This window comes from Bos indicus x Bos taurus, chromosome 7 (assembly GCF_003369695.1).
Source record: "Bos indicus x Bos taurus breed Angus x Brahman F1 hybrid chromosome 7, Bos_hybrid_MaternalHap_v2.0, whole genome shotgun sequence".
NCBI lineage: Eukaryota > Metazoa > Chordata > Mammalia > Artiodactyla > Bovidae > Bos > Bos indicus x Bos taurus.
In genome coordinates, this window is record NC_040082.1 from 16353364 (window position 1) to 16377973 (window position 24610).

General features: G+C 37.8%; 1 protein-coding gene across 10 annotated transcripts in view; it reads left to right on the forward strand.

The window, feature by feature from the left end:
* The window catches only part of MCTP1 (multiple C2 and transmembrane domain containing 1), a 564668-nt gene that overhangs the window by 292316 nt on the left and 247742 nt on the right, over positions 1–24610 (forward strand). For all 10 annotated transcript variants that reach the window (XM_027545593.1, XM_027545588.1, XM_027545590.1 and 7 more), the window contains exons 3-5: positions 11234–11376; positions 18184–18263; positions 22878–22983. In XM_027545593.1, coding sequence (XP_027401394.1) covers positions 11234–11376; positions 18184–18263; positions 22878–22983 — 329 coding nt within the window. The remainder of the gene's footprint in view (positions 1–11233; positions 11377–18183; positions 18264–22877; positions 22984–24610) is intronic.

Below are 24610 nucleotides of genomic sequence, written 5' to 3' on the forward strand. Positions count from 1 at the left end.
CTAATCACTTTGCTGCATACCTGACACTAATGCAACATTGTAACTTAACTATACTTCGGTTTTTTAAAGTGGTTAAAAAAAAACAAAACAAAACTATAGGACGCACATACTCAGCGAATTTACCAAAAAAAAAAAAAAAAATCATGAAGTTGCATATGTTACTTCACATATCTTTAGGACTTGGTCACATGGCCATACCAATTGCTTGGGAAATATGGAATTCTCTGATAAAATAATCACATGTCCTGCTAAACTCAGAGACTATTGCTAAAATGAAAAAGAGGAGATACGGAATTCTCCAGGCCAGAATACTGGAGTGGGTAGCCTATCCCTTCTCCAGGGGGTCTTCCCGACCCAGGAATCAAACCAGGGTCTCCTGCATTGCAGGCAGATTCTTTACTAACTGAGCTATCAGGGAAACCCCCAAATGTGTTGAAACCGGTGATTAAAAGTTGCTAGTATAACGCATGGAGCTCAACCTGGCTCTGACAACCGAGAGGAGCAGGATGGTGTGGGAGGTGGGAGGAAGTTTCACTAGGGAGGGGGCATAAATATGCTCACGGCTGATTCACGTTGTACGGCAGAAACCAACACAACATTGTAAACAATACTCCCCCAACTTAAAAAAAAAATTAAGTTGCTAGTGACTAATACATTCCTGTTGTGATACAGAAAATGAGACAATACAAAATGTATGCAAGAAGGAAAAGTTACTAGTGACACTCTAGGCAATGGTCTCAGCAAAGTATTGATAGCCAGAGGAAAAGGATTGAGGAGAGTACAGCTATTTAGTTAGAAAAGGAAATGCTTACACTTTTTAAGGAAAGTTTTTATAGGAAAGTTAAATGCTTAAATGTTTTGAAATGGTATTTGTTCTTGTTTGGTTAGGATGGCTGTAAAAACATAATCAACATATTCTAGAAGAATTCCAGAGTTAATTGTTTCTCTTAGAATAAAGAACATGCTTAAATGATGAGAAAGGTGTTTGTGCCCCCAGAATCTGTGCATTGATCACTGATCACAGAGGGCGCTCCCGGGGTGGGAGGAGTAGAACCCTTTGCAAAGGATGACTATGATCCAGAACACTCTTCTCATTGCAGCTGCTCTTGGGCCATACATTAATTTGCAAATAATTCATATTCAAAAGTAAAGCAGTACTTGTCTAAATCACTGTGAAAAAAATGTAAATAACCACTTCCCTTCTCTGCTTTAGTTTACCTAAACTTTTAGAAGTTCCCAGGAAATTGTAGGTTCCACCTATAATTTATGCCATGTGTGAAGGGGAACTGGAGTGAGCTGTATTTACCCCAATCCAACATATATCATTTTTTTCTTAATATTCACAATTCTACATTTATAAAAGATAAATAAGCCCCAAAATTACTCATAAAAATCACAGTCTGTTCTGTCACTTACACCTTCTCTTTATGCTGTGTCTGGAAGTGCCTTCTCCCCGTCAAAGAAATAAATTGACTTAGTTCAGTTCTATACTGCATTTTCTCACTGTATTAGTTTTCATTCACCTGTATTCTGTATCATGGTAACTTCATTAACTAACAATTTAAAAATCACTGGAATAGTCATTCCTCATTATGGAAAAATGTTATTTTAATAATATTAAGCCACATGTGATTATAAACTTTTTGCATTTTAATTTTAATAAAATTATTTAGCCCTATGTAATGTTTCCATGGTAGAGTATTGCAAATCTCTAAAAATAAAAAAAAAATGAAGAAGGAATGAGTTTAAGGAATAATTTTAATGTATAAATGGTACCTGTCTTGAAGATTTTTAAATCATTAGTACAAATAAATTTATATAAAAATACAATCTATAGCTCTGAGTACACTTGGAATGTCTCTATTTTTGTAGGTCAAGTGTGAAGGATGTTGTTATATAAAGATATTTTTTCTGTTGTATTTGGTCAACAGAAGTAGCTAGATTTATATGTTTGTTGAAAGATTGGATACCTTCAGGAAGATCCACCATAAATTTGAATTCTTTTTAACTGTTCACACTCAGTATTTATATTCACTTCTCTTTTTTCTTCTTTTTCTTCATCTTCCTCCTCCTTCCCTTTCTCCTTTCTTATAAAGACTGAGTTTTGATTTCACATTGTTTTTTAAATGGCAACCCACTCCAGTGTTCTTGCCTGGAGAATCCCAGGGACCGGGGAGCCTGGTGGGCTGTTGTCTCTGGGGTCGCACAGAGTCGGACACGACTGAAGCGACTTAGCAGCAGCAGCAGCAGGCGTTACTGAATAACTATAGTCCCCCGAACAGGAATTGCTGTTTCTGTTTCATTACACACTAGGTTTGGGGTAAGGCTGACTTAAACTTGTGAACCAGGAGGCTCATTTATTCTGAAAATGAAAAACAAGAGACTCATTCCTAGATGGCTGTTTGCAATTTAAAAAGCTTTCACAGTTTTAAGGGAAGGAAGCCTGCCACCTTGTGTCTGCTGTGTTTGCTACACAAAAGGGGACCCATTCAGATCAAGTTCCGGTCTATGTTGGACTTAAACTACAGTAGAGGCTAAATAATCACACAAAATATTGGAATGCCACATAGACATCCTGATTCAAAAACAAAATAAAAACCGTAGCTGAGGGACATGTTTTTAGTTCCTACATGAAGGAACATTATACAAACCATCTAATTCCTCTTTTTCAAACAATTTGATCCTATGGTTCACATATATACAATTAAAATTCTATACGTCTAAAATACTCTAGACCTTTTAAAGCATAGAATTTAAGGTTATAAGATAAAATAATAATACTTTAAAATAAAATTTCTGAACTTAATGCTATGTGATGAAATGAATGCGTGAAAGGTTATTCTTGAATATGATGTTAATAATCATAAAATTTGAATTTTATTTTAGGGTTAACACTTCCTAGATTCTTCTCCTGTATTTGTTTACCCTGTTTCCATTGTATTATCACCATAAAAAAGATTGTAATGAGGATCACAGTCCAACTTGTAACAACAAAGTACAAGTTGCTGGAAAATGCTTGAGAGCCACCATGAGTGCAGTAGTGAAGCCTTTGAAGAGCAGAACCACAGGCTTCCCAGTAATTTGACGACTGTTGGTGCCACCTTGTGGTTGAGTGCAATATTGCAACAAAACAGTACTGGCGCTTGAATTTAATGTCTGAGTTTTTTGAACCAACAAACTAAATCCCTTTTTGTGTATGTGTGTTAATATATTTATTAAGGATTAAACACAAGTTAATGGCTTGGGGTTACTGGGAGCTTTATTATAATAAAATGACTTAAGTTCACTGGGAACTTTATTACAATAAAGAACCCTCAAAACATGTGAATCTTCCTCATGTATGAAATATAATAAGGTAGCATTTCCCAAGGAGAGATCAGGGATTATTAGTCCTGAAAGATACACTCAACTATGGTCAAAGAAGCCTAGTAAATGCCACCTGTCATATCCTCTATGCTTTTAACTGCTGAGGACCCGGGTTCAATCCCTGGTCAGAGAACTTAGATCTTATAAACCGTACCAGTTAAAAATGATAATAATAATTCTTTTTTAAAAAGCTATAGAAAATTACTCTTTAATTTTGTTTCAAACCAGCATTTTCCAAATATGCCTGACCACAGAATTCTTTCTTAAAAAACAAATAACATCTGTTAATACTACCAGGTAATAAACTGATTACCTTCCAGCATAAAAGATTAGAGCATTAGGTGCAAATCCCTTACTGAAGCTAAATTAAAAGAATGATGTCCCCAGTTCTGTGTTGGAATCACAGACTGAAGGTCTTGCACTTGAAATTAAGGACTCTTATGTTACTGAAGGTCCCCTCAGTTACAATGACAAATTAAACAATGAGAAATTTCTTAAGGAATTTGACTATTAAAAATTATTGAATTTTAATAGTAGCACCCAAAAGCCTCTGAATGATGGCTGGAAAAGGAGCAGTGTCTCAGATTTTATTCTGCGGAGTCAAAATACAGGGGGGAAAGCCAGGTAACTGACTCACCATTTGTTCTGCACCCAGAGCTGTTTTTCTATACTTATGATTCTAAGCTTTGCTAATATATTTACCGTCTCCAATCTAAGTTCAGTTCAGTTCAGTCGCTCAGTCATGTCCGACTCTTTGCAACTCCATGAATCGCAGCACACCAGGCCTCCCTGTCCATCACCAACTCCCGGAGTCCACCCAAACCCTTGTCCATTGAGTTGGTGATGCCATCCAACCATCTCATCCTCTGTCGTCCCCTTCTCCCCTCAATATTTTCCAGCATCAGGGTCTTTTCCAATGAGTCAGCTCTTCGCATCAGGTGGCCAAAGTATTGGAGTTTCAGCCTCAACATCAGTCCTTCCAATGAACACCCAGGACTGATCTCCTTTAGGATGGACTGGTTGGATCTCCTTGCAGTCCAAGGGACTCTCAAGTGTCTTCTCCAACACCACACTTCAAAAGCATCAATTCTTCGGTGCTCAGCTTTCTTCATAGTCCAGCTCTCACAACCATACATGACCACTGAGAAAACCATAGCCTTGACTAGATGGACCTTTGTTGGCAAAGTAATGTCTCTGCTTTTTAATATCCAAGTTACCCTGTGGCCAAAGCCACACATTTATGAAATATTTCACCATCATAATATCTTTTCAGAGTCCCTTAAAACAGCCTTTCTGTCTGTCTTGTGTCAATCCCTGAGATCTTTGTGCCTATCACAGACTCAAAAATCTGTCCCTAAACCTTCACCCTTAGACGGACTCTTGCTATCTAAATTGTTATTTCTTCAGGCCATTGGATATTTACTGCCCCAAGTGGCATCACAGATATTATACCAAGCATGAAAATGTTAGGAAGTGGCCTAATGTAGCAATGAAGTTCAAGCCCCAGCATCCTAGCTGTGTGACTTTTGGGGAATCTACTTGTCCCACGCTCTGGTTCCTACAACTATCAACCAGATAACACTAGGCCTCACCTTAAACTTGTTAGGTAGTATGTAATCTTTGACATAGTAAGTGTTCAATAAATGTTAACTGGAGTCGTCTAGATTCTCTTTGGTAATTTAAGTTCTGCCATCAAGACCTGCAGGATTCTAGAAACTGGTTGTCCCTAACTCTAAGGGGATTCTGACAGCATAAACAGTGGTTGAGGGAAATGTTTCCGGCAAGCAGTAAGAAACAGATGACTTCTGAAAAAGATGCAGTTGTGAGTATATAGGCTTCTGTGCAGAATCATCAGCTATGTCAGTTGTTTACATAATAGCTAAACTAAATAGTGTGAGATACTAATATCATTAACTGTTAAGAACCACAAGGCCAACTTCCTTGAAATGAATTTTCTTGTAAAAGGCTTATTCGTACTTTTTTGGACCAAAGAAATACAAGATTATTGTGCCTTGAAGGTAGTGGATGGTTTGTGATCAAGTTACAGGAAAAGCTTTGACTGAACTAGGCTCCCAATTTCAAATCTGACCTGGTACAACCTTTCCTAGTTTTCTTATGTCTAGGATGGGGACAGCAGACTCCCAGAGACCTTAAAGTGAAAAGTGAAAGTGAAGTCGCTCAGTCATGTCTGACTCTTTGCGACCCCATGGACTGTAGCCTACCAGGCCCCTCGTCCATGGGATTTTCCAGGCAAGAGTACTGGAGTGGGGTGCCATTTCCTTCTCCAGGAGATCTTCACAACCCAGGGATTGAACCCGGGTCTCCCACACTATAGGCAGATGCTTTACCATCTGAGCCACCAGGGAAGTCCTTCCAGAGACCTTAGAGGGATTAAAACAAATAAGTATGAGAGTTTTAGATGCCAGTTTTATAGATCAATAAGTTACTTGTCAATGTTAGTATTATTCATAGACTCTAAATGATTATTCAACACTGTTACATATTAATTCTATGATGGTGTTTTAAAAAAGGGAAATATGGATGTTCAGGTTTCCTAAAAAGTTGAGTAGGAAGAACACTGGACTTAGTATCTAAAATCTAAATTTGCCTTTCGTCCTGTTACTTGCTAGCTTCTTATGTGATTTGGTGCAAGTCACACTGAATCCCAAATTGTTTCTCACCTGCAATCTCGTGGATAACATGCTTTTACCAACTTCACAGGGTCATCATGAGGAAGTATTGAACAGTACTCTGTACACTGGAAACTCTATAGTTATTCATTTACTCATTATTGAACAAATCCTTCCTGAGTGCCTGCTCCGTCCTGGACACTGTGTCCTGTGCTGGGACAGAGTCCTCCCCTCATGGGGGTTATAGCCAATGGAAAAATTCCTATAATAATCCAATCAGTTCAGTTCAGTGGCTCAGTCATGTCCGACTCTTTGTGACCCCATGAACCACAGCATGCCAGGCCTCCCTGTCCATCACCGACTCCCAAAGTCCACCCAAACCCATGTCCATTGAGTCAGTGATGCCATCCAACCATCTCATCCTCTGTCGTCCCCTTCTCCTCCTGCCCTCAATTTTTCCCAGCATCAGGGTCTTTTCCAATGAATCAGCTCTTCACATCAGGTGGCCAAAGGATTGGAGTTTCAGCTTCAACATCAGTCCTTCCAATGAACAGCCAGGACTGATCTCCTTTAGGATGGACTGGTTGGATCTCCTTGCAGTCCAAGGGACTCTCAAGAGTCTTCTCCAACACTACAGTTCAAAAGCATCAATTCTTCGGCGCTCAGCTTTCTTTATAGTCCAACTCTCACATCCATACATGACCACTGGAAAAACCATAGCCTTGATTAGACAGACCTTTGTTGGCAAAGTAATGTCTCTGCTTTTGAATATGCTGTCTAGGTTGGTCATAACTTTCCTTCCAAGGAGTAAGCGTTTTTTAATTTAATGGCTGCAATCACCATCTGCAGTGATTTTGGAGCCCAGAAAAATAGAGTCAGCCACTGTTTCCCCATCTATTTGCCATAAAGTGATGGGACCAGATGCCATGATCTTAGTTTTCCAAATGTTGAACTTTAAGCCAACTTTTTCACTCTCCTCTTTCACCTTCATCAAGAGGCTCTTTTGTTTTTCTTCACTTTCTGCCATCAGGGTGGTTTCATCTGCATATCTGAGGTTATTAATATTACTCCCAGCAATCTTGATTCCAGCTTGTGCTTCCTCCAGCCCAGCGTTTCTCATGATGTACTTTGTATATAAGTTAAATAAGCCGGGGGACAATATACAGCCTTGACGTACTCCTTTTCCTATTTGGAACCAGTGTGTTGTTCCATGTCCAGTTCTAACTGTTGCTTCCTGACCTGCATACAGATTTATTAACCTGTAAGTAGCATAATGATTAGTACTACTACACAAGAGAACAAATGCCAGGAGAAAATAACAAAGAAACCTATTTTTGATTGGGATGTTGAGCAAAACATCCTTTAGCAAATTATATTTTTAATCTAAGACCTGAAAGATAGTATCTGTCAGGCAAAAAAAGGTAGGGGAAGAAAAAGGAAGGAGGGGCTTTTTAAGAAGAGAAGCTGGTTGGAAGATGCTAAGACTGGAAGCGGAAAAGAACTTCTAGTAACAGGACAGCTGGAACAGAGTGGAGGCCAAAAATGAAGTTGGAAGGATGGTAAGTTCTGTCTGCCAGGTTAGAGATTTGGTTGAAAGGTGCTGAGATGTGTTAAGCAAAGAAGGGAGGAGATTAAATCTGCATTTTTAAAAGGTCAGTCTGGCCAAAGTACAGAGAATTAATGGAGGACCCAGAAGCATGGAGAGTCCTGTTGGGAAGTTATGACAGCTGCATAGCAAAGAAATTGTGGAAGCTTATCGAGGATGGAGACACAGAAGACAGATTCGTGGTATATTTTGGAGGAGAATTAATTGGACTTGGTGGTGATCCTGGATGGAGAACGAGGTATGGAGAATGATTTTTCAGTGTCTTGCTGGAGGAAACGTCAAATAGTAGAGCCCTTAACCCCCATGATGAAGCCTAAGGGAGGGGCACCCTGAGCAGGAGAGGGTCAAGGCCCATTAAAGTGCTAACACGGCGTGTCTGTGAGGTGTCCAAGTGGAGGTGAGCAAAGTCAGCAGGGGGAGGCGTCTGCCACCCACACCAAGTCATCCAGCTGCTCACCACATATTGATGAGGACCAAGAATATGTCTGAGTTTGTACTTAAGTGCTGGAGGTTTAAAAAACAGTGGTACAAATGGCTGTGATCTTACAGAGTTTATTATATTCTAGTAATTGGTAGTAGTTGCATAGGTGATTGTCCAAGTCAAACACAGTAAGTTGATCTAGAGCATGACTGAGAAAATTCAGATGGAAGCAGGTGTGTTAATATCCCTCAAATTATATGCTATAACTCTTCCAGTCCCCAGGGTGCTCAGCCTGGAGCCCCACTCATATTTTTCTTTAAATCATGTAGACCATAGTTATCAACTATAGTTTCAGGTTGGACAAAACAGAAAGAATGAAACAAGATTTTATTCTAAGGGAGACAGATCTTGTATAAAGATTTATTTCCTGAAGATGAAGATTGTCACTGTAATGGTTTCCTTGGTGATGTTCCTGATTTACCTTTTCTAGGCTGGGAATCACTGTGTTAAAACATAACCATTTTTCCCCTTATTTTTAATTGAAGGATAATTGCAATATTGGGTTGGATTTGTGCCATACATCAACATGGGTCAGCCATATTAAACATTGGATCACACTGACTCCCTTAAAGGATGCATTGTGACATGTTACTATTAGGCCTGTATTTACATTAAAAACTTTTTTTTTAATCTGTCTTGCGGTCAAAATGGGAGTTTCACAATGGGAAATTGGAATCATTGGTCTATTAAACCCAGGTCTAGGCACACAAAAACAAGGCCTTATATTTGTATGGGGGATGTGGAGAGTTTTGAGGGAGCCCCCAAATGATTATGTAAGCAAAACCAGATTCCATAAGGCAATCTTTATATTTAGCATGGATATTTATGTGTCATGGAGGTGAGTGAAGTGTTGAGGAGGAATATAGGCTGGCAGTTTTAAGTATGTTGTTATTTAGTTGCTTAAGTCATGTCTGACTCTTTGTGACCCCATGGACTAACCCACCAGGCTCCTCTGTGGGATTTTCAGGCAAGAATACTGGAGTGGGTTGCCATTTCCTTATCCAAGGTGATTTAAGTATATCAACATCATAACTGTCATACCTAACACTTGCATAGTAGTTTATAATTTATATATTTTTCTTTAAATCATGTAGACCATAGTTATCAACTGTAGTTTCAGGTTGGACAAAACAGAAAGAATGAAACAAGATTTTATTCTAAGGGAGACAGATCTTGTACAAAGAATTATTTCCTGAGGATGAAGGCTGTCACTATAATGGTTTCCTTGGTGATGTTCCTGATTTACCTTTTCTTTTTCTTTTTTTTTTTGTCATTTATCAGTTTATTCACAATAAAGATAAAATACAAAAGTCTGCCATGCATGGATGGTGATCTGAAGGGCTCAAGCCCCCCGTCCTCCAGGACCCTGCCTGCATGCTCACTGCACACCACGTGGCTGTCCTGGCTGAGGGGATGGTAGCCCCCTCGTTCCCTTCTTAGGACAGAGAAAACCTAATCCATAAGATATCCATTCTGTCACAGGGAGAAATTTATAAATAAGCATTACTTTTTAAAGATTACAAAGACAGACCATTCTGATCAAGATTAAAAAAAAAAAAAAACACATTTAATTTTTAGTTTACTCCTCCACCTCAGTCAGAATTGAGACCAAACATCTTTGACAGTGCTTTATTATCTGTGCTCAGATTTTAAATGAGATCCCTAATTTCCCCAGTTTCGATCTAAACATGTACAGTTCTAGTACTGACCTTCTAATTAGCAGTATGACCCTACACAAGCCACCTTACATCTCTGCCTCCACCCACATCCAAGAGACATAATGACACCCTTTTTTAACCTACTTACTTATAGGTAGGTAGGCGTAAGATTTATGTTGCTGATCAATCACAGGTAAAATATATAAGGTTTTTCATACTAACTACTTTCTAATATTTGTTTTTATAATTTAATCAAAATTAAAATGGCGTACTTTCAGAACTACAAAATTCAGCAGTTGTATCAGATGAATTTAGTAAATCTAGTCATAATGATAAATCCATTCATCCAAGTTCTCATTTAATTACATTAAGAAATAATAATTATAAAAATAGGGTAAAATGTTGTGAAAATATTCCTATTTATTCTATCTTTGAGGAATCCTTAATAACAGCATAGACTCATTAGATGAGCTCGGTCTCATTCATCAGTCAAAATAAGAAATGGTATAAATACACATGAAAGTATATATAGGCCCTTCCCTCTTACAGATGAAGCAAAAAAAAAGCACAGATATTAGAATCAGACAGCCTTGCTTGTAATCCTGACTCCATCTCTTGCTTGTTGGGTACCCATGGGCAGCTTATGTGACGCCTCTTCCTTTATCTTTAGAGGGAGCTTGGGAAGTGTTAAGGGATAATATGAAGTTTCAAGATGATTTAATAATCATTTGTCTCCTACATCCTGATGCTTCCTCTGAGACTTCCATCCTTCCCTAATATTCTAAAATTGAAACTTATGAACAAGAGAGAATATGGGACCAAGGATAAATTGAAGCCCAATATAAGACTCACCTTTTCCTAAACCCATTGAAGTGAAATGAAGTGAAGTCGCTCAGTCATGTTCGACTCTTTGTGACCCCTTGGACTGTAGCCTACCAGGCTCCTTAGTCCATGCAATTTTCCAGGCAAGAGTACTGGAGTGGGTTGCCATTTCCTTCTCCAGGAGATCTTCCTGACCCAGGGATTGAACCCGGGTCTCCCACATTGTATGCAGACGTTTTACCATCTGAGCTACCAGGGAAACCCATTAGTCTAGTGTAAATTTTTAGCAGCATTTATAAGTCTAAAACTAGTTAAGTCAGCTAAAATCACAGACCATCTTTTTTATAGCTGACCAGATGAAACGTCAGATTAATCTCTGTGATTTAAATTAAATTTACGTAAGAAGCATGCAATGGAGTTTTTACATACCAGGACAGGTTTACAGTATTAAGATCAGAAAATATGATAATAATAATAGTATTTATTAATCTTTACTGTCACTTCAATATTTAAGGAAATATTAGGAAAAGACACTTAATCTTTATTTCCCATTTGATAAGCTTTATTTAAATTTTATTCCTTTAACTACTTTGTGGTATTTAGATGATCTATTGCCTTACTACTACAGAAAAGCACAATTAACATGGATTGATCTGTGTCTCTTTAACAGGGACAAGTGATCCATACGTGAAGTTTAAAATTGGAAGAAAAGAAGTTTTTAGAAGTAAAATAATACACAAGAACCTCAATCCTGTGTGGGAGGAGAAAGCTTGTCTTCTTGTTGATCATCTTAGGGAGCCATTATATATAAAGGTGAGCCATTTATTTGTTTTTCACTAATGTAATCTGATGTAGAAACTCTCATTTAATGGTTTTTTAATCATGTCTCTCTGTCTGATAAGTTTTTCCACCAGAGATATATTCTGCTATACTGAATTCTAATCTGTTGGTGATAGGATAGAATGAGCTATATTCACCAGGGGGAGCTCATAGGAGCATTTTTCTTCCAGACAGTTCTATTTCCAGGCATTTTTAGGAGGACTATGAAGTTCATCTCCTGCTGCTTGCTGCAGTTAATGAATTTAACACACTTTGGGAACATATAAAAACAAGTCTCCATGTAATAGAGCAAGAATAAGATCTTGCACAGAACACAATCTTTGTGTTTAAGAATTATTTTAACATCAGGGGTTTACCATTCCTGGCTGCAAACAAAATGCTTTACTTGGAAGGTGAGGAGGTTAAAGATAATAGAGGGAGAAAAACGCCTGTCTCTATTGCATTATCAAAGATGAAAAAAAGAGTATTTCCACTCCTTTGATGTAGTTTTGGAAAAAGAGAAAGAAGAATTTATGGAAAGAGTTAACCATATTTCCTCATTTTACTTTCAAATAAGGAAAAAAATAACTGACTTCCCTTTATTCATGTCTCTGGATACTTATTTTCTTTTCGGCTCCTATGTTCTGACTATCCATCCAGTGACTAAGCCTTTCTATACTTTGACCGCATCACATGCCCCATCTTTTTCTCACACGCGCCCCAGATCTCACAGGAGCCCTGCTTCAGCAGTCCCTGCACTTCCTTCTCCTCCTCAAACCTTCGCTTGTGTTGATTCCAGTCATTCCCCTTTCCACAAATGGGGAAAAAGAATCAAGATGTTATTAGCATTATAGCAGGACAGTGTATAAAGTTGATGACAAGAGAATCTCCAAGTATAGAGTTAATAAGTTTCTAGAAGTCATTTTGGGGCGAACAGACCTATATTTACATACGAAATAAACCTGTATTTGCACAAGAAACGGTCTCAAGTGGACGTTGGTTAAAGGGCCCTAAAAGAATGTCGTGTCATAAACCAGTGACCCTCAATCCTGACTGTACATCAGAATTATCCCTAAAATTTTAAAGAATCTAGGGATCCAAGTCTCTTTCCCAAAGGTTCTGATTCAGGACCTCCGAGTTGGAGTCCAGGCCTCTGTTTCTGAAAATGTATTGCTTTGTATAGAATATTTAAATGTATAGATAAATAAATTTAAACTGTATAGATAGAACTTAAAATTTTAGATGTATAGATAAATAAACTCGATCAGAATAAGGCATTTCTTGTTCTGAACTCACTTGAGAATGAAGAGGGGTATTAGTCCCAATCAGCTTCTACCTAATATTACCTAATGTTTCCAACTCATGGAGCAGAGGGTCTAAAAATGTATTTCTTTGTATAGAAACAGAATGTATTCTGTTTCTATGATGTATTGTTTGAGGAGAGAGACACTTTTCTAGACATTTGAATGGAAACACCTGAATAGTTGGAATGGAAATATTTCACAACCATAAACAGTAGAGCACCCAAACAAAATTATTTCAGAGTTAGATGTTTGTATTATCTTACATGCTCTGTCTTGAATGGTTCAAAAGTATTTCTAAGTGCATGAATAAAGAATCTCAATTGTTTTAGACAAAAAATAAATAGTAAAGCAAACATGGCTGTTCAGTTCAGTTCAGTTCAGTCATGTCTGACTCTTTGCAACCCCATGAACCACAGCACGCCAGGCCTCCCTGTCCATCACCAACTCCCGGAGTCCACCCAAACCCATGTCCATCGAGTCGATGATGCCATCCAACCATCTCATCCTCTGTTGTCCCCTTCTCCTCTTGCCCTCAATCTTTCCCAGCATCAGGGTCTTTTCCAATGAGTCAGCTCTTCACGTCAGGTGGCCAAAGGATTGGAGTTTCAGCTTCAACATCAGTCCTTCCAATGAACACCCAGGACTGATCTCCCTTAGGATGGACTAGTTGGATCTCCTTGCAGTCCAAGGGACTCTCAAGAGTCTTCTCCAACACCACAGTTCAAAAGCATCAATTCTTCAGTGTTCAGCTTTCTTTATAGTCCCAACTCTCACATCCATACATGACCACTGGAAAAACCATAGCCTTGACTAGACAGACCTTTGTTACCAAAGTAATGTCTCTGCTTTTGAATATGCTATCTAGGTTGGTCATAACTTTCCTTCCAAGGAGTAAGTGTCTTTTAATTTCATGGCTGCACTCACCATCTGCAGTGATTTTGGAGCCCAGAAAAATAGAGTCAGCCACTGTTTCCACTGTTTCCCCATCTATCTGTCATGAAGTGATGGGACCAGATGCCATGATCTTAATTTTCTGAATGTTGAGCTTTAAGCCAACTTTTTCACTCTCCTCTTTCACCTTCATCAAGAGGCTCTTTAGTTGTTCTTCACTTTCTGCCATCAGGATGGTGCCATCTGCATATCTGAGGTTATTAATATTTCTCCCAGCAATCTTGATTCCAGCTTGTGCTTCCTCCAGCCCAGCGTTTCTCATGATGTACTCTGCATATAAGTTAAATAAGCCGGGGGACAATATACAGCCTTGACATACTCCTTTTCCTATTTGGAACCAGTGTGTTGTTCCATGTCCAGTTCTAACTGTTGCTTCCTGACCTGCATACAGGTTTCTCAAGAGGCAGGTCAGGTGTTCTAGTATGCCCATCTCTTTCAGAATTTTGTACTTGTTTTCAACTTATGGATAAAGACCATGTGAAGTTATTGAGTCTTAGAAAGATGGAATCTGCAGTCACAGCTTCATCATAATACTAACTACCATTTACAGAGCACTGTGCTAATTGCCAGACCTGCATTGTCTCATGTAATCCTCTCAATAACCCTGTAAGTAACTCTTCTCACCTCCATTTTACAGGTGAATGAGGCTCCCAGAGATGAAGGGTTTGCTTAAGTCCTCCCAGCAATCAAGCAACATAGCTTCTGTTTTCCATTAGAGATAACTAGTTGCAATGGGCGCAGTTAGGTTTTGTTTTATTTATTTTATAATGTCAGTTTTATGACTTGAAGTTTAATTACTCTTTTATAGTGAAATGGTTGTTTTGAAACTGCCTAGGTGTGCAATGCGTCATAGACATACTTGTATGGGTAGCATCTTATATCCTGGGCCAAGGTACCTGGGTACCTGTGTGAGCTGAGCACCTTTCCATTGCCTATTCCCATTATGTCTTCTCACTTCACTCACATGCCGCTCTCTCTCACTGTCTTCCTAAGCATTTTACATAAAATAGCGGTTCCCATCAGTCCTGTTCCCTCCAATCGTTTTCTCCATGGCGCTCACCACCACCTAACACGTTTTTTTATTGTCTGCAGCCCATCATATATTAAGGATCCCTCCCTTTATTTTGTTCACTGCTGTATTTCTAGTGCCTTAAGCAGTATTTGGCACATTGCAAGTGCCCATCAAATGTTTTCCAAGTAAATGAATGAATGAATATATAAATCGTTTGAACTACCCCAAATATAAACTCCCCTGAAGTCATAATTACCTATGAACATTTCATTCATTTAAGCTAATAAATTGCCATTTCTATTGAAGCCAGTGTGAGTTGAGTTTTCTGTTACTTGTACCCAAAAGCATTTTAACTTATGCATTTCCTAATCCAGTTTCCATAGAAAACAATTGAATCAAGATGATAAATAAATTCATTGATCAGAATAAAGCATTTCTTGTTCTAAACTTGCTTGAGAATGAAGAGAGGTGTTACTCAGTCCCAATCAGCTTCTACCTAATATTACCTAATGTTTCCAACTCATGGAGCAGAGGGTCTGTGAAAGTAAGGATCCCTTATAAATTGTTCACATTTGAATTCCCAGTGCTTTCCCAGAGTGGGTGCCCAGATTATATTTGTTCAATTTAAAGATGTTCTGTGTCTGAAATCCATTACAAGAGATGACTCTGACTTCTTCCTAGTCCTGGCATTTGGGGGCAAGTAAAATAAATATTTTAAGCTTTGGATTCCTTATCTGACAAATGGAAGCAATGCTTTTTTCACTGAGTTGTAAAAGAGTGAAATTTATTAAGAAAAATCTATATGATGTGTTTAAGGCAGTGCCTTATATATGGTAAATGTTGGATAAACATTAATCATCATTAACTGTACTTATTGCAGTAGGAGTACTTTCTTATTTCTCTCTTCTATGCTCTGTATTTTCTGACATTTCACCTAGAGCAATAAATTGACATATAAATTGACAAATACTTTATAGAGCTTGGCTGCAAATTTCATTGCTAACAGTTTCATTAACGGATGGATTCTGGTGTTTGCATTCTTCCCCATGTTAATGCCTTTGCTGATTAATAGGAATTGAGAACTAATGTAAACATCTAGCATTAGGATGGTAGAAAAGACTCTCCCCATGAGACTAAACAGAGTTTGAATGTTGAATCACCCATCTGAGCTGTCTATACTGATCAAGTCACTGGATTCTCAGCTTTCCACATTATATGTGTAGATGTACCCCAGGTGTTCTCGTGGGTTATAGGTTGCTGTAGTCTCCCCAAGATTTTAATCCTTAGGTTGATACAACTAGAAGAGATTTCACAAGAGAGATTTCTCTAATTTTGGTGTAGATTTTATGTTGTAAAATACACTACTGCAGCCGTTTGCAAATACCAAGGTGTCAGGTGCATAAGATATGCCGCTGAGCGGATGACTGAAGCTCAGAAGTGTAATTGATCAAGGAGAATATTTATTGCAGGAGTGCTGTGCTTTCTACAACAAATGTACTCCTGAAAGGTTGTATGTAAATCAAATGACTATAAATTGAATAATTTAAAAGGCATTAGAGGAGCTTATAACTTAAATAAATCCCTTGTGACTCTTCTGATTTAAGAATCCCTTTGTAATGCAAAATATGTATTTTTTGTTTAAATATCAATTTTCTACACATTAAGGTTTTTTTGAATTGCGGTACACATATATTACTAGAGGGAAAGAAAAAGTAACTGATGCAGGATTTCTGTATATACTATTCCCTCTGCTTAGAGCTTTCTAGCTAGTGTGTCAGGAATTGGGCAGAACAGCGCTGACCAGTGGATTCTCATAGCCTGGAGAGTGCAACGGTCTGGCTCATCCTTTTAAGATCAGACTTACCTGTTCATGCTCATTTACAGTGTGCAATACAGTGAATTTCCATTTGAAAAGGTCAGGCACACCGCTCTAAACTTCATCTAGCAGCAGTTTTTCAGTCTTCAAAGCTTTCCCTGATCTCCAATGTACTTTTTTTCTATTTCATACCTTATTCTTGTCTTTACAACAGTTATTAAAATTTGTGATTGTAACACCTGGACACTTCCTTGAATATCACCTGTCTCTCTCACTAAACTATAAGCACTGACAATTCACCACAGTTTACTGAGTGCCTAGCACATTGTCTGGCACATAATAAGTATTTAATCAATGTTGGCTGAGGAATTTCATGAGTAAGAAAATGTTTCTGTGTGTTAGTTGCTCGGTCATGCCTGACTCTTTGCAATCCCAGGGACTGTAGCCTGCCAGGCTCCTCTGTCCATGGGATTCTCCAGGCAAGGATACTGGAGTGGGTTGCCTTTCCTTCTCCAGGGATCAAACCTGGGTCTCCTGCACTGCAGGCAGATTCTTTACCATCTGAGCTTTACCAGGGAAGCCCAAGAAAATGTTTAAATGGATGGAAATTAGCCAGCTCTTGTTTACTTAGAATTCTTTGAAAATGGCCCTGTCTGATCTAGCTCTGCGTTCTCTGCCCATCTTCCCTCCAGTCTCCATCTTTCTCAATTTGCATCAGCCACACTGGCTACTGGCTGATTCTTGAACATGCTAATCACTCGCTGTTTCCTTCGCCTGAACTGCTCTTCCCATTCTAGTTGCTTAATCCTTCTCATCATTGCAGGCTCTACACAAACACACTTCCTCCAAGAGGCCTTCCTGGACTCCAGTATAAAATAGCAGCTCCCAACACACTCCCTTACGCTTTTGTCTCCACGGCGCTCCTCACAGAACTCTACATATCTATTCAGGTTGTTATTGGCTCTCTCAGCTGTGAAACGTAGGATCCAGAAGGTTCAGCACATTGCCTATCTTGTTCATCATAGTATGAATGTGAACCATGAAAGGCACAAAATAGACACATGATTTTGACAGAAGAAATACAACCTTTTCTTTTTCTGTCTATTTGTTGTTATTAGTTACATTAATATTATCCCTGAATAATTGCTTGTGACAATAAAAACTTAATTTAAGCATAGTATAAAAGCATAAAGTGCTATAGGCATAATATCTTAGTGTTTACTTACTATATATGTTTAAAACAACATTTTCCTAGAATGTCAGAGAATATGTCTTCAATGACCTGTAAAACATACAGAAATTGGAGTCCTGTCTTCATCACCTACAGCCCATTATGAAAGACATATTTGTTGAATTTCATACCAACTCAGTTTACCTTTCAGTAATACTAATACACCTTCTATAATGAGGGGTAAATATTCTTAGCCTGTGGTTCCCACATTTTTGATGATTTACTATATTTTATTTGATTTTGTTATTCATTTTCTGTAAAATTCTATTTTAAATCAGTAATTTAGTTACAAAATTAAATGTAATTCCCTTTTAATGTTTTGTGAGAACTTAGCATTTCAAAACATAAAAACAGAATTTTAAAAATAAATCTGAGGAAATTGTATTGACTCTGGTGACATAGAAAAACTATTGTATAATGAAGATGTTTTCATTTAAGGTTTATATTAGAATTGTTCATAATAATGTCTTTGTCTTTGGCTCGGTAGGTGTTTGACTATGACTTTGGACTGCAGGATGACTTTATGGGCTCAGCCTTTCTGGATCTCACACAATTGGAGTTAAACAGGTAACTTTTACACTGTTGTAACCACTATACCTTGTTGTGAAGCTAGACCTTTGCAGCAGAAAATGTCAACAGATCTGGGTTCTTGTTGCTGTTCTGTCGATCATGGTTGAGAGTCTTCATACTAGCCAGCCTTTGTCAAGTACATCTTTCTCACTTATTCAGTGGAAATAATAGCAGCTTCCCGCACTATCTCATTGACAACAACTATTCAGCAAAAAAATTCTTAAGACACCTACTTTTTTTTCCAGAATGTGCCAAGAACCGGGAATGTAGACTGACACAGTCTTCGCTCTCACATTGCTGGTGTGGTTGTAGTGAGGCATGAAGAAGATTATACATGTTAATCATAATCATTAATTTAAGAATGACGTTTGATATTGATTGGTATTGATTAATATACCACGGGTCCTAGCTCCGTCAGTAAAACATCTGCCTGCAGTGAAGGAGACCTGGATTCGATTCCTGGGTTGGGAAGATCCCCTGGAGAAGGAAATGGCAACCCACTCCAGTATCTTGCCTAGAGAATCCCACGGACAGAGGACCCTGGTGGGCTACAGTCCGTGGGGTCGTAAGAATCAGACATGACTTAGAGACTAAAACACCACCACAGAAGAAAAAGTAGATTTTCGAAGCTCCAAAGCAGTGTTGAAATGGGTTGCAAAGGAAGCTGTGAACTCATCTTTGGTGGTTTTAGAGATCTTTTAGATGATCGTATTATATATCATCTAGCAGGAATAGTGGAAAGCAGGAAAGCAGAGCAGTGGGCCAGATCACTACTTTATACTTTACATGTAAATGGAATAAATAGTAGAACCCTTATGTGTTACAGTCTGAGCATGATGGCATCTAATTTGTCTTCCAATGTCATTTGTGCCTCACGCGGGACAAAAGAGCAGCCTTTTCCTTACTTCCTACACATCCTGCATTCTACCCCAGAATCTAGCGCAGGCCATTACTCGATTTACTCAGGGTGATGGCTGGCTCCCCACCTCCCCATGCCTGTCTTTGAAGGTGTTGTTTGTGGTCAATTATCATGAAACACCTCCAGCTAGAATGGGCTGTGCTGCTCCTCTCCAAAGGCTACAATTATTTTCTCCCTAGACCCTGCATAAGGATCTGCAAATTATTAACATAAAGCAAAACTTTCTCTTTTTTGCTGTTAAATATAAATTATTGCTGAAAAATATTTTAACTAGAAAAAAATGGGGATGGTTAAAAAAAAGTTCAAAAATTATGTGTAAGCATTTGATGTTTACTTTGCCACATTCATTATTTTATGAATTTAGTGGACTATTCCCTCCCCTCCCAACAAATTAAACATTGTTACCACTTTTAAAAAATCACACATTCATGTATGTCATTGCATTCTGTGTATAGAAATCAGCAGCTTTTGGGTATAGACAGATGGATAGCAATAGCAGCCATATAAATACTTAGGCTGCTGTATAATGCATTAAGGTATTGTGTTTGAAGAAAACAATAATCATCGTAAAGCAATTGCAAATATTCTTAAATATTTATCATGTAATCATTATAGAAATGTATCAAGGTTTTGCTGTTAATTTTTAATGTAATCATTATTATAGGAAAATGATCCAAATAAAATCGTAACCCGATGTAAAGACATGTGTGTATACATATGTGTATATAATATGTGTGTATGCACCAGTATGTATTATACACATATATAGTATAATGACTAATGTGCATTTGTTAAAAGGATCAAGTTGTTACTCTCAAAGCATTTGCATCACAGCCCTTATAATTTTTGTATATTATCAGTTTGCTTGGTTCCTTATGCTTCAGTTAAAACCTCTAACATCAAAAAACCATCCAGATTTCTCACAGCATCATTCCTTGAATCGGTGAATTAAGAATCATGTGAAAGAGTAGCCTAGGATTATAAAATCTTAGCATTGGAAAGTAGCTGTGGTTCCCCCAAATTGCTTGGGCACATTTGTAAATATATAGATTTCCAGACCCCAGGCTGGATCTACAGCACCAGAGTCATCATGGGTAGAGTTCAGGATCATGCTCTTTTTAAAAGCTTCCTAGTTGATTCTGAAGTGCAGCCAGGATTGGAAGGTTTTTTTTGGACCACCTTTCCCATCAAGCCCTTTCCCCAAGACTAGAATCTGGCTTTATCATTCAGTAAAACTTAAGCTCCATGAAGACAAGTGTCTTATATTTGGGCTTAACCTCTGATTTTTACCCAGAACCTAGTACAGTGTTCATTTCCTGTTTTGTGAGTTAAATGAATAAATGATTGAACAACCAAAGGAACATTCCTAATTTGCTAGCATTTCAAGATTCAAGTCTGATGCTAAATGTTCTGCAGTCACTTAGGTTAATGGAGGACATGAACCCTTTTTTTCAGTATTAATTAAAATATGGAAACAAGATATTATTGTCAGTTGAAGGTATATTTTGCATTATTTTCCAAAAGTTATTGTGGGTAATATTTAGTAATTCATAATCTATCCTCAGAGATACTTTTCTAATTCTGAAGCCTTCTGAGTATTGATCACCTGTTTTAAGTGTTGGTTTCCTTGAATTTCTGAACCTAAAACAGTATTTAGGCATAGGTTTAAATAGCCAAAAATAGAAGCATTATTTTAAATATTAGTAGCTCAGTTAGTAAACAATCTGCCTGCAGTGCAGGAGACCTGGGTTCGATCCCTGGGTCAGAAAGATCCCCTGGAGAAGGAAATGGCAACCCACTCCAGTACTCTTGCCTGGAGAATCCCATGGACAGTCCCTGGGCTACACTCCATGGGGTCGCAAGGGCCAGACACAACATAGGGACTAAACCACCACTGTTTATTGTTTTAAAGTATGTTTATAATGTGTATCAGGCAAATTATATGTTATATTTTCCTCTTCTCCTGCTCATCTGTTTACTTTAATTAGACTCTACCTAGAAGGGTGGGGTGGGTGGGGGATGGACGAAGGCTCAAAAGGGAGGGAATATACATATACTTGGAGCCGATTCACGTTGTTGTATGGCAGAAACCAACACAACTTGTAAAGCAGTTATCCTTCAATTAAAAATACATTAAAAAAAATCATACTCCTGGTTTAAAAAAAATTCTGAAGACCTAAAAGGAAGGTAGAGGTCAATAAATGACCCTCATTTAGTTGTTGGACTCAAATTTGTAGAAAATAGCTACTCTTGCTTTCTGTGTGTTAAGAGCTCATGGAGACGTGCCTTACAGGTTTCTCTGTACTTCCTTCTGGTACTTTCTTGGCCTTTCCAGTAACTCCATGACCTTTTAGAGCCCCATGAAAGACTGAATGTGTGAACCCAGTTATCCATTTGGCCCATGATTTTATTGGATAACTTAATAGGTTGATGGTATTTTAATAACAAAAACTATGCCAGGAAATTAAAGGAAGGCAAAATTACTTTTCTTCTTAAAAATAATAAATTGTTGATATAAGATATACTTTGGTTTATTCATTTAATGACTGTTTATAACCTTTTTAATATTATATATATATTTTTTTAATTGAAACATAATTGACATACAATATCGGTTTCAGGTATATAGCATTGTGGTTTGACATTTATAGGCATTACAAAATGATTCCAATAAACGTAGTAACCATCTTGCATCATACAAAGTTATTACAACATTGTTGAGTATATTTTCTGTGCTGTACATTACATCCCCTGTATTTATTTAATGAATGTAAGTTTATGTATCTTAATCCCCTTCATCTATTTGATCTGTTCCCCTGCTCCCTCCCTTCTAGCAACCGTTTGTTCTGTGTATCTATGAGTCTGTTTCTGTTTTGTTTTGTTTGTTCATTTGTTTTGTTTTGTTTTAGATTCAGCACATAACTGAAATCATACAGTATTTGTCTTTGTGTGACTTAATTCACCTAGCATAATACCCTCCAAGTCCATCCATATTGTTGCAAATGGCACGATTTCGCTATTTTTATGGCTGAGTAGTATTCCTTTGTATATGCATACCACATCTTATTTATCCATTCATCTGTTGGTGGAGACTTTGGTTGCTTCCATACCTTGGCTATTGTAAACAATGCTACAATAAACATAGGAGTGCCTGTATCTCTTCCAATTAGTATTTTTGTTTTCTTTGGATAGATACCCAGGCAGGAGTGGAACTGCCTGATCATCTGGTAGTTCTATTTTTAATTATTTGTGGAACCCCCATACCATTTTCCATAATGGCCTCGCCAATTTAAATTTCCACTAACAATGTACAAGTGTTTCTTTTTCTCTACAATCTCACCAACCCTTATTTGTTGCTTCTTTGGTAATTGCCATTCTGACAGGTGTGAGGTGATATCTCATTGTACTTTGCTTTGTATTTCCCTAATAATTAGTGGTTTTTGAGGATTGTTTTGTGTGTCTGTTGGCCATATGCATGTCCCTTCTTGCAAACATGTCTGTTTAGGTCCTCTGCCCATTTTTAAATCCAATTGCTTAGGGTTTTTTGATATTGAATTATATGAGTTCTTTACACATTTTGGGTATTAAACACTATTGGATGCTACCATTTGCAACTATCTTTTCACGTTCCGTAGATTGCCTTTTGCTACTGGTTTCCTGCATGCTCAATATCTTAACATTTTATATCATAGGCCCACGGATGTGACCTTAACACTGAAAGATCCCCATTATCCTGACCATGATCTTGGAATCATTTTGCTCTCAGTCATCCTTACCCCTAAAGAAGGAGAACATGTGGTAAGTTCCCGCAGAGTCTGGTTGTAGCTTTCTTGCTCCTGCTTGTTTGAATGTTGTTAGCCTTCTCTGAACACAGAGGTAATATTAAAGAGAAGCAGCGTAAGAAAGTCTGGCCTTTTCTTTGTTTCTATGAGTATCTTGTGTATCAGCAGTCTAGGTGTATCGCGTCTTTTGAATTCAAATTTCTTATTCTGTTCTCTAGGTCAGGACCTCTTCCTGTAAATAAGAGACATATTTGCATGTTTTATCATAATTTTATTTTCCAATTTCAGACATGTTATATTGTAGCGAACAGTGATATTCACTCAGGGATTATATTTACTGGTGAATTGAATATTTTGAATTCCACCTAGAGATATCCAGAGCCTACTGTTTTGATTGTACTGTCAAATGTACCATAACAAAGAAAATGAGGTGAAATTACAATAGAATTTCTGCTTTCTGGTATTTGTTTGATGAATGATAAGTGAGTACGTTTCATCTTCTTGGTGGGCTTCCAATATTGGCAGTCCCAATTTTCTAGCCTTGGCTGTCTGTACTTCCTTGCACACCATGCTACTATGAGAAACTGACAAGAGATACAGAAACTCCAGCACTGTTGAAGCGACGGTAAAAAAAAATATATATGCAGGTTTGACCTGCATCGATATGCTTGCCAGTACACTTTCTGCCTCAATTTACCAAAGATTATTTATTAGACTCAGGGTACTTTCATGTACTAAGAGCTATTCTCATTAATTCTGATTGCAACACATTTTAAGAGTAGACATATTTAATAATTTTTAGGCAAATTTAAACACTCTTTTTCAGCAATGTGTGTATTGCTGTCTTAAAATATTGCATGATTAAAGTTGGTATATGTTTTCTACTGGAAAGGTATTAATATTATTGGCATTTTCCCCTAGATTGTAAGTAAATATAGCGAGTTACAGTTTCAAATGGGGAAGCGTTTTAAACTCATTGAGAAACTCACCTTTTGCAATGGACTTTTCTCTATCCTTTTTAAAATTAAACAATGAGCATACCTATTCATATATAATATTTGTTAAGTATGATTTAAGTCTCTATACTTTATTCAGTGAGGAAGAAAATGTTCTTTTTGAACAAGTGCTATCTGATAAAGCTACATTGAGAACTTAGCAGGGTGAAAGAATGTATGTATGTTCATAGGCATAGTCTCTTTTGGGCAAATGAAAGGGTAGGTGATGTTTTTTCACAGAGAACATTTATAAATACAATTTTGAAAGTCACCAATTCAGAATATAATATTTCACCCAGTATAAACCAAGGAGTATATCCTATCTGGCTAGTCCATACACAGGAATAAAGTATAAATATTCATTTATTCTTTTATTCAAATTAATCTGGTATTCATCAGGAACCTGCTATGAGCTAAATCCTATGCTAGACCCTTGATCTTCCTTGCTGGCTCAGTGGTAAAGAATCTGCCTGCCAACGCAGGAGATGCAGGTTCGATCCCTGGGTTGGGAAAGATCTCCTGGAAAAGGAAATGGCAACCCACTCCAGTGTTCTTGCCTGGGAAATCCCACAGACAGAGAAGCCCGGCAGACTATAGCCCGTGGGGATGCTAAAGAATCAGGCACAACTTAGCAACTAAAACAGCAAC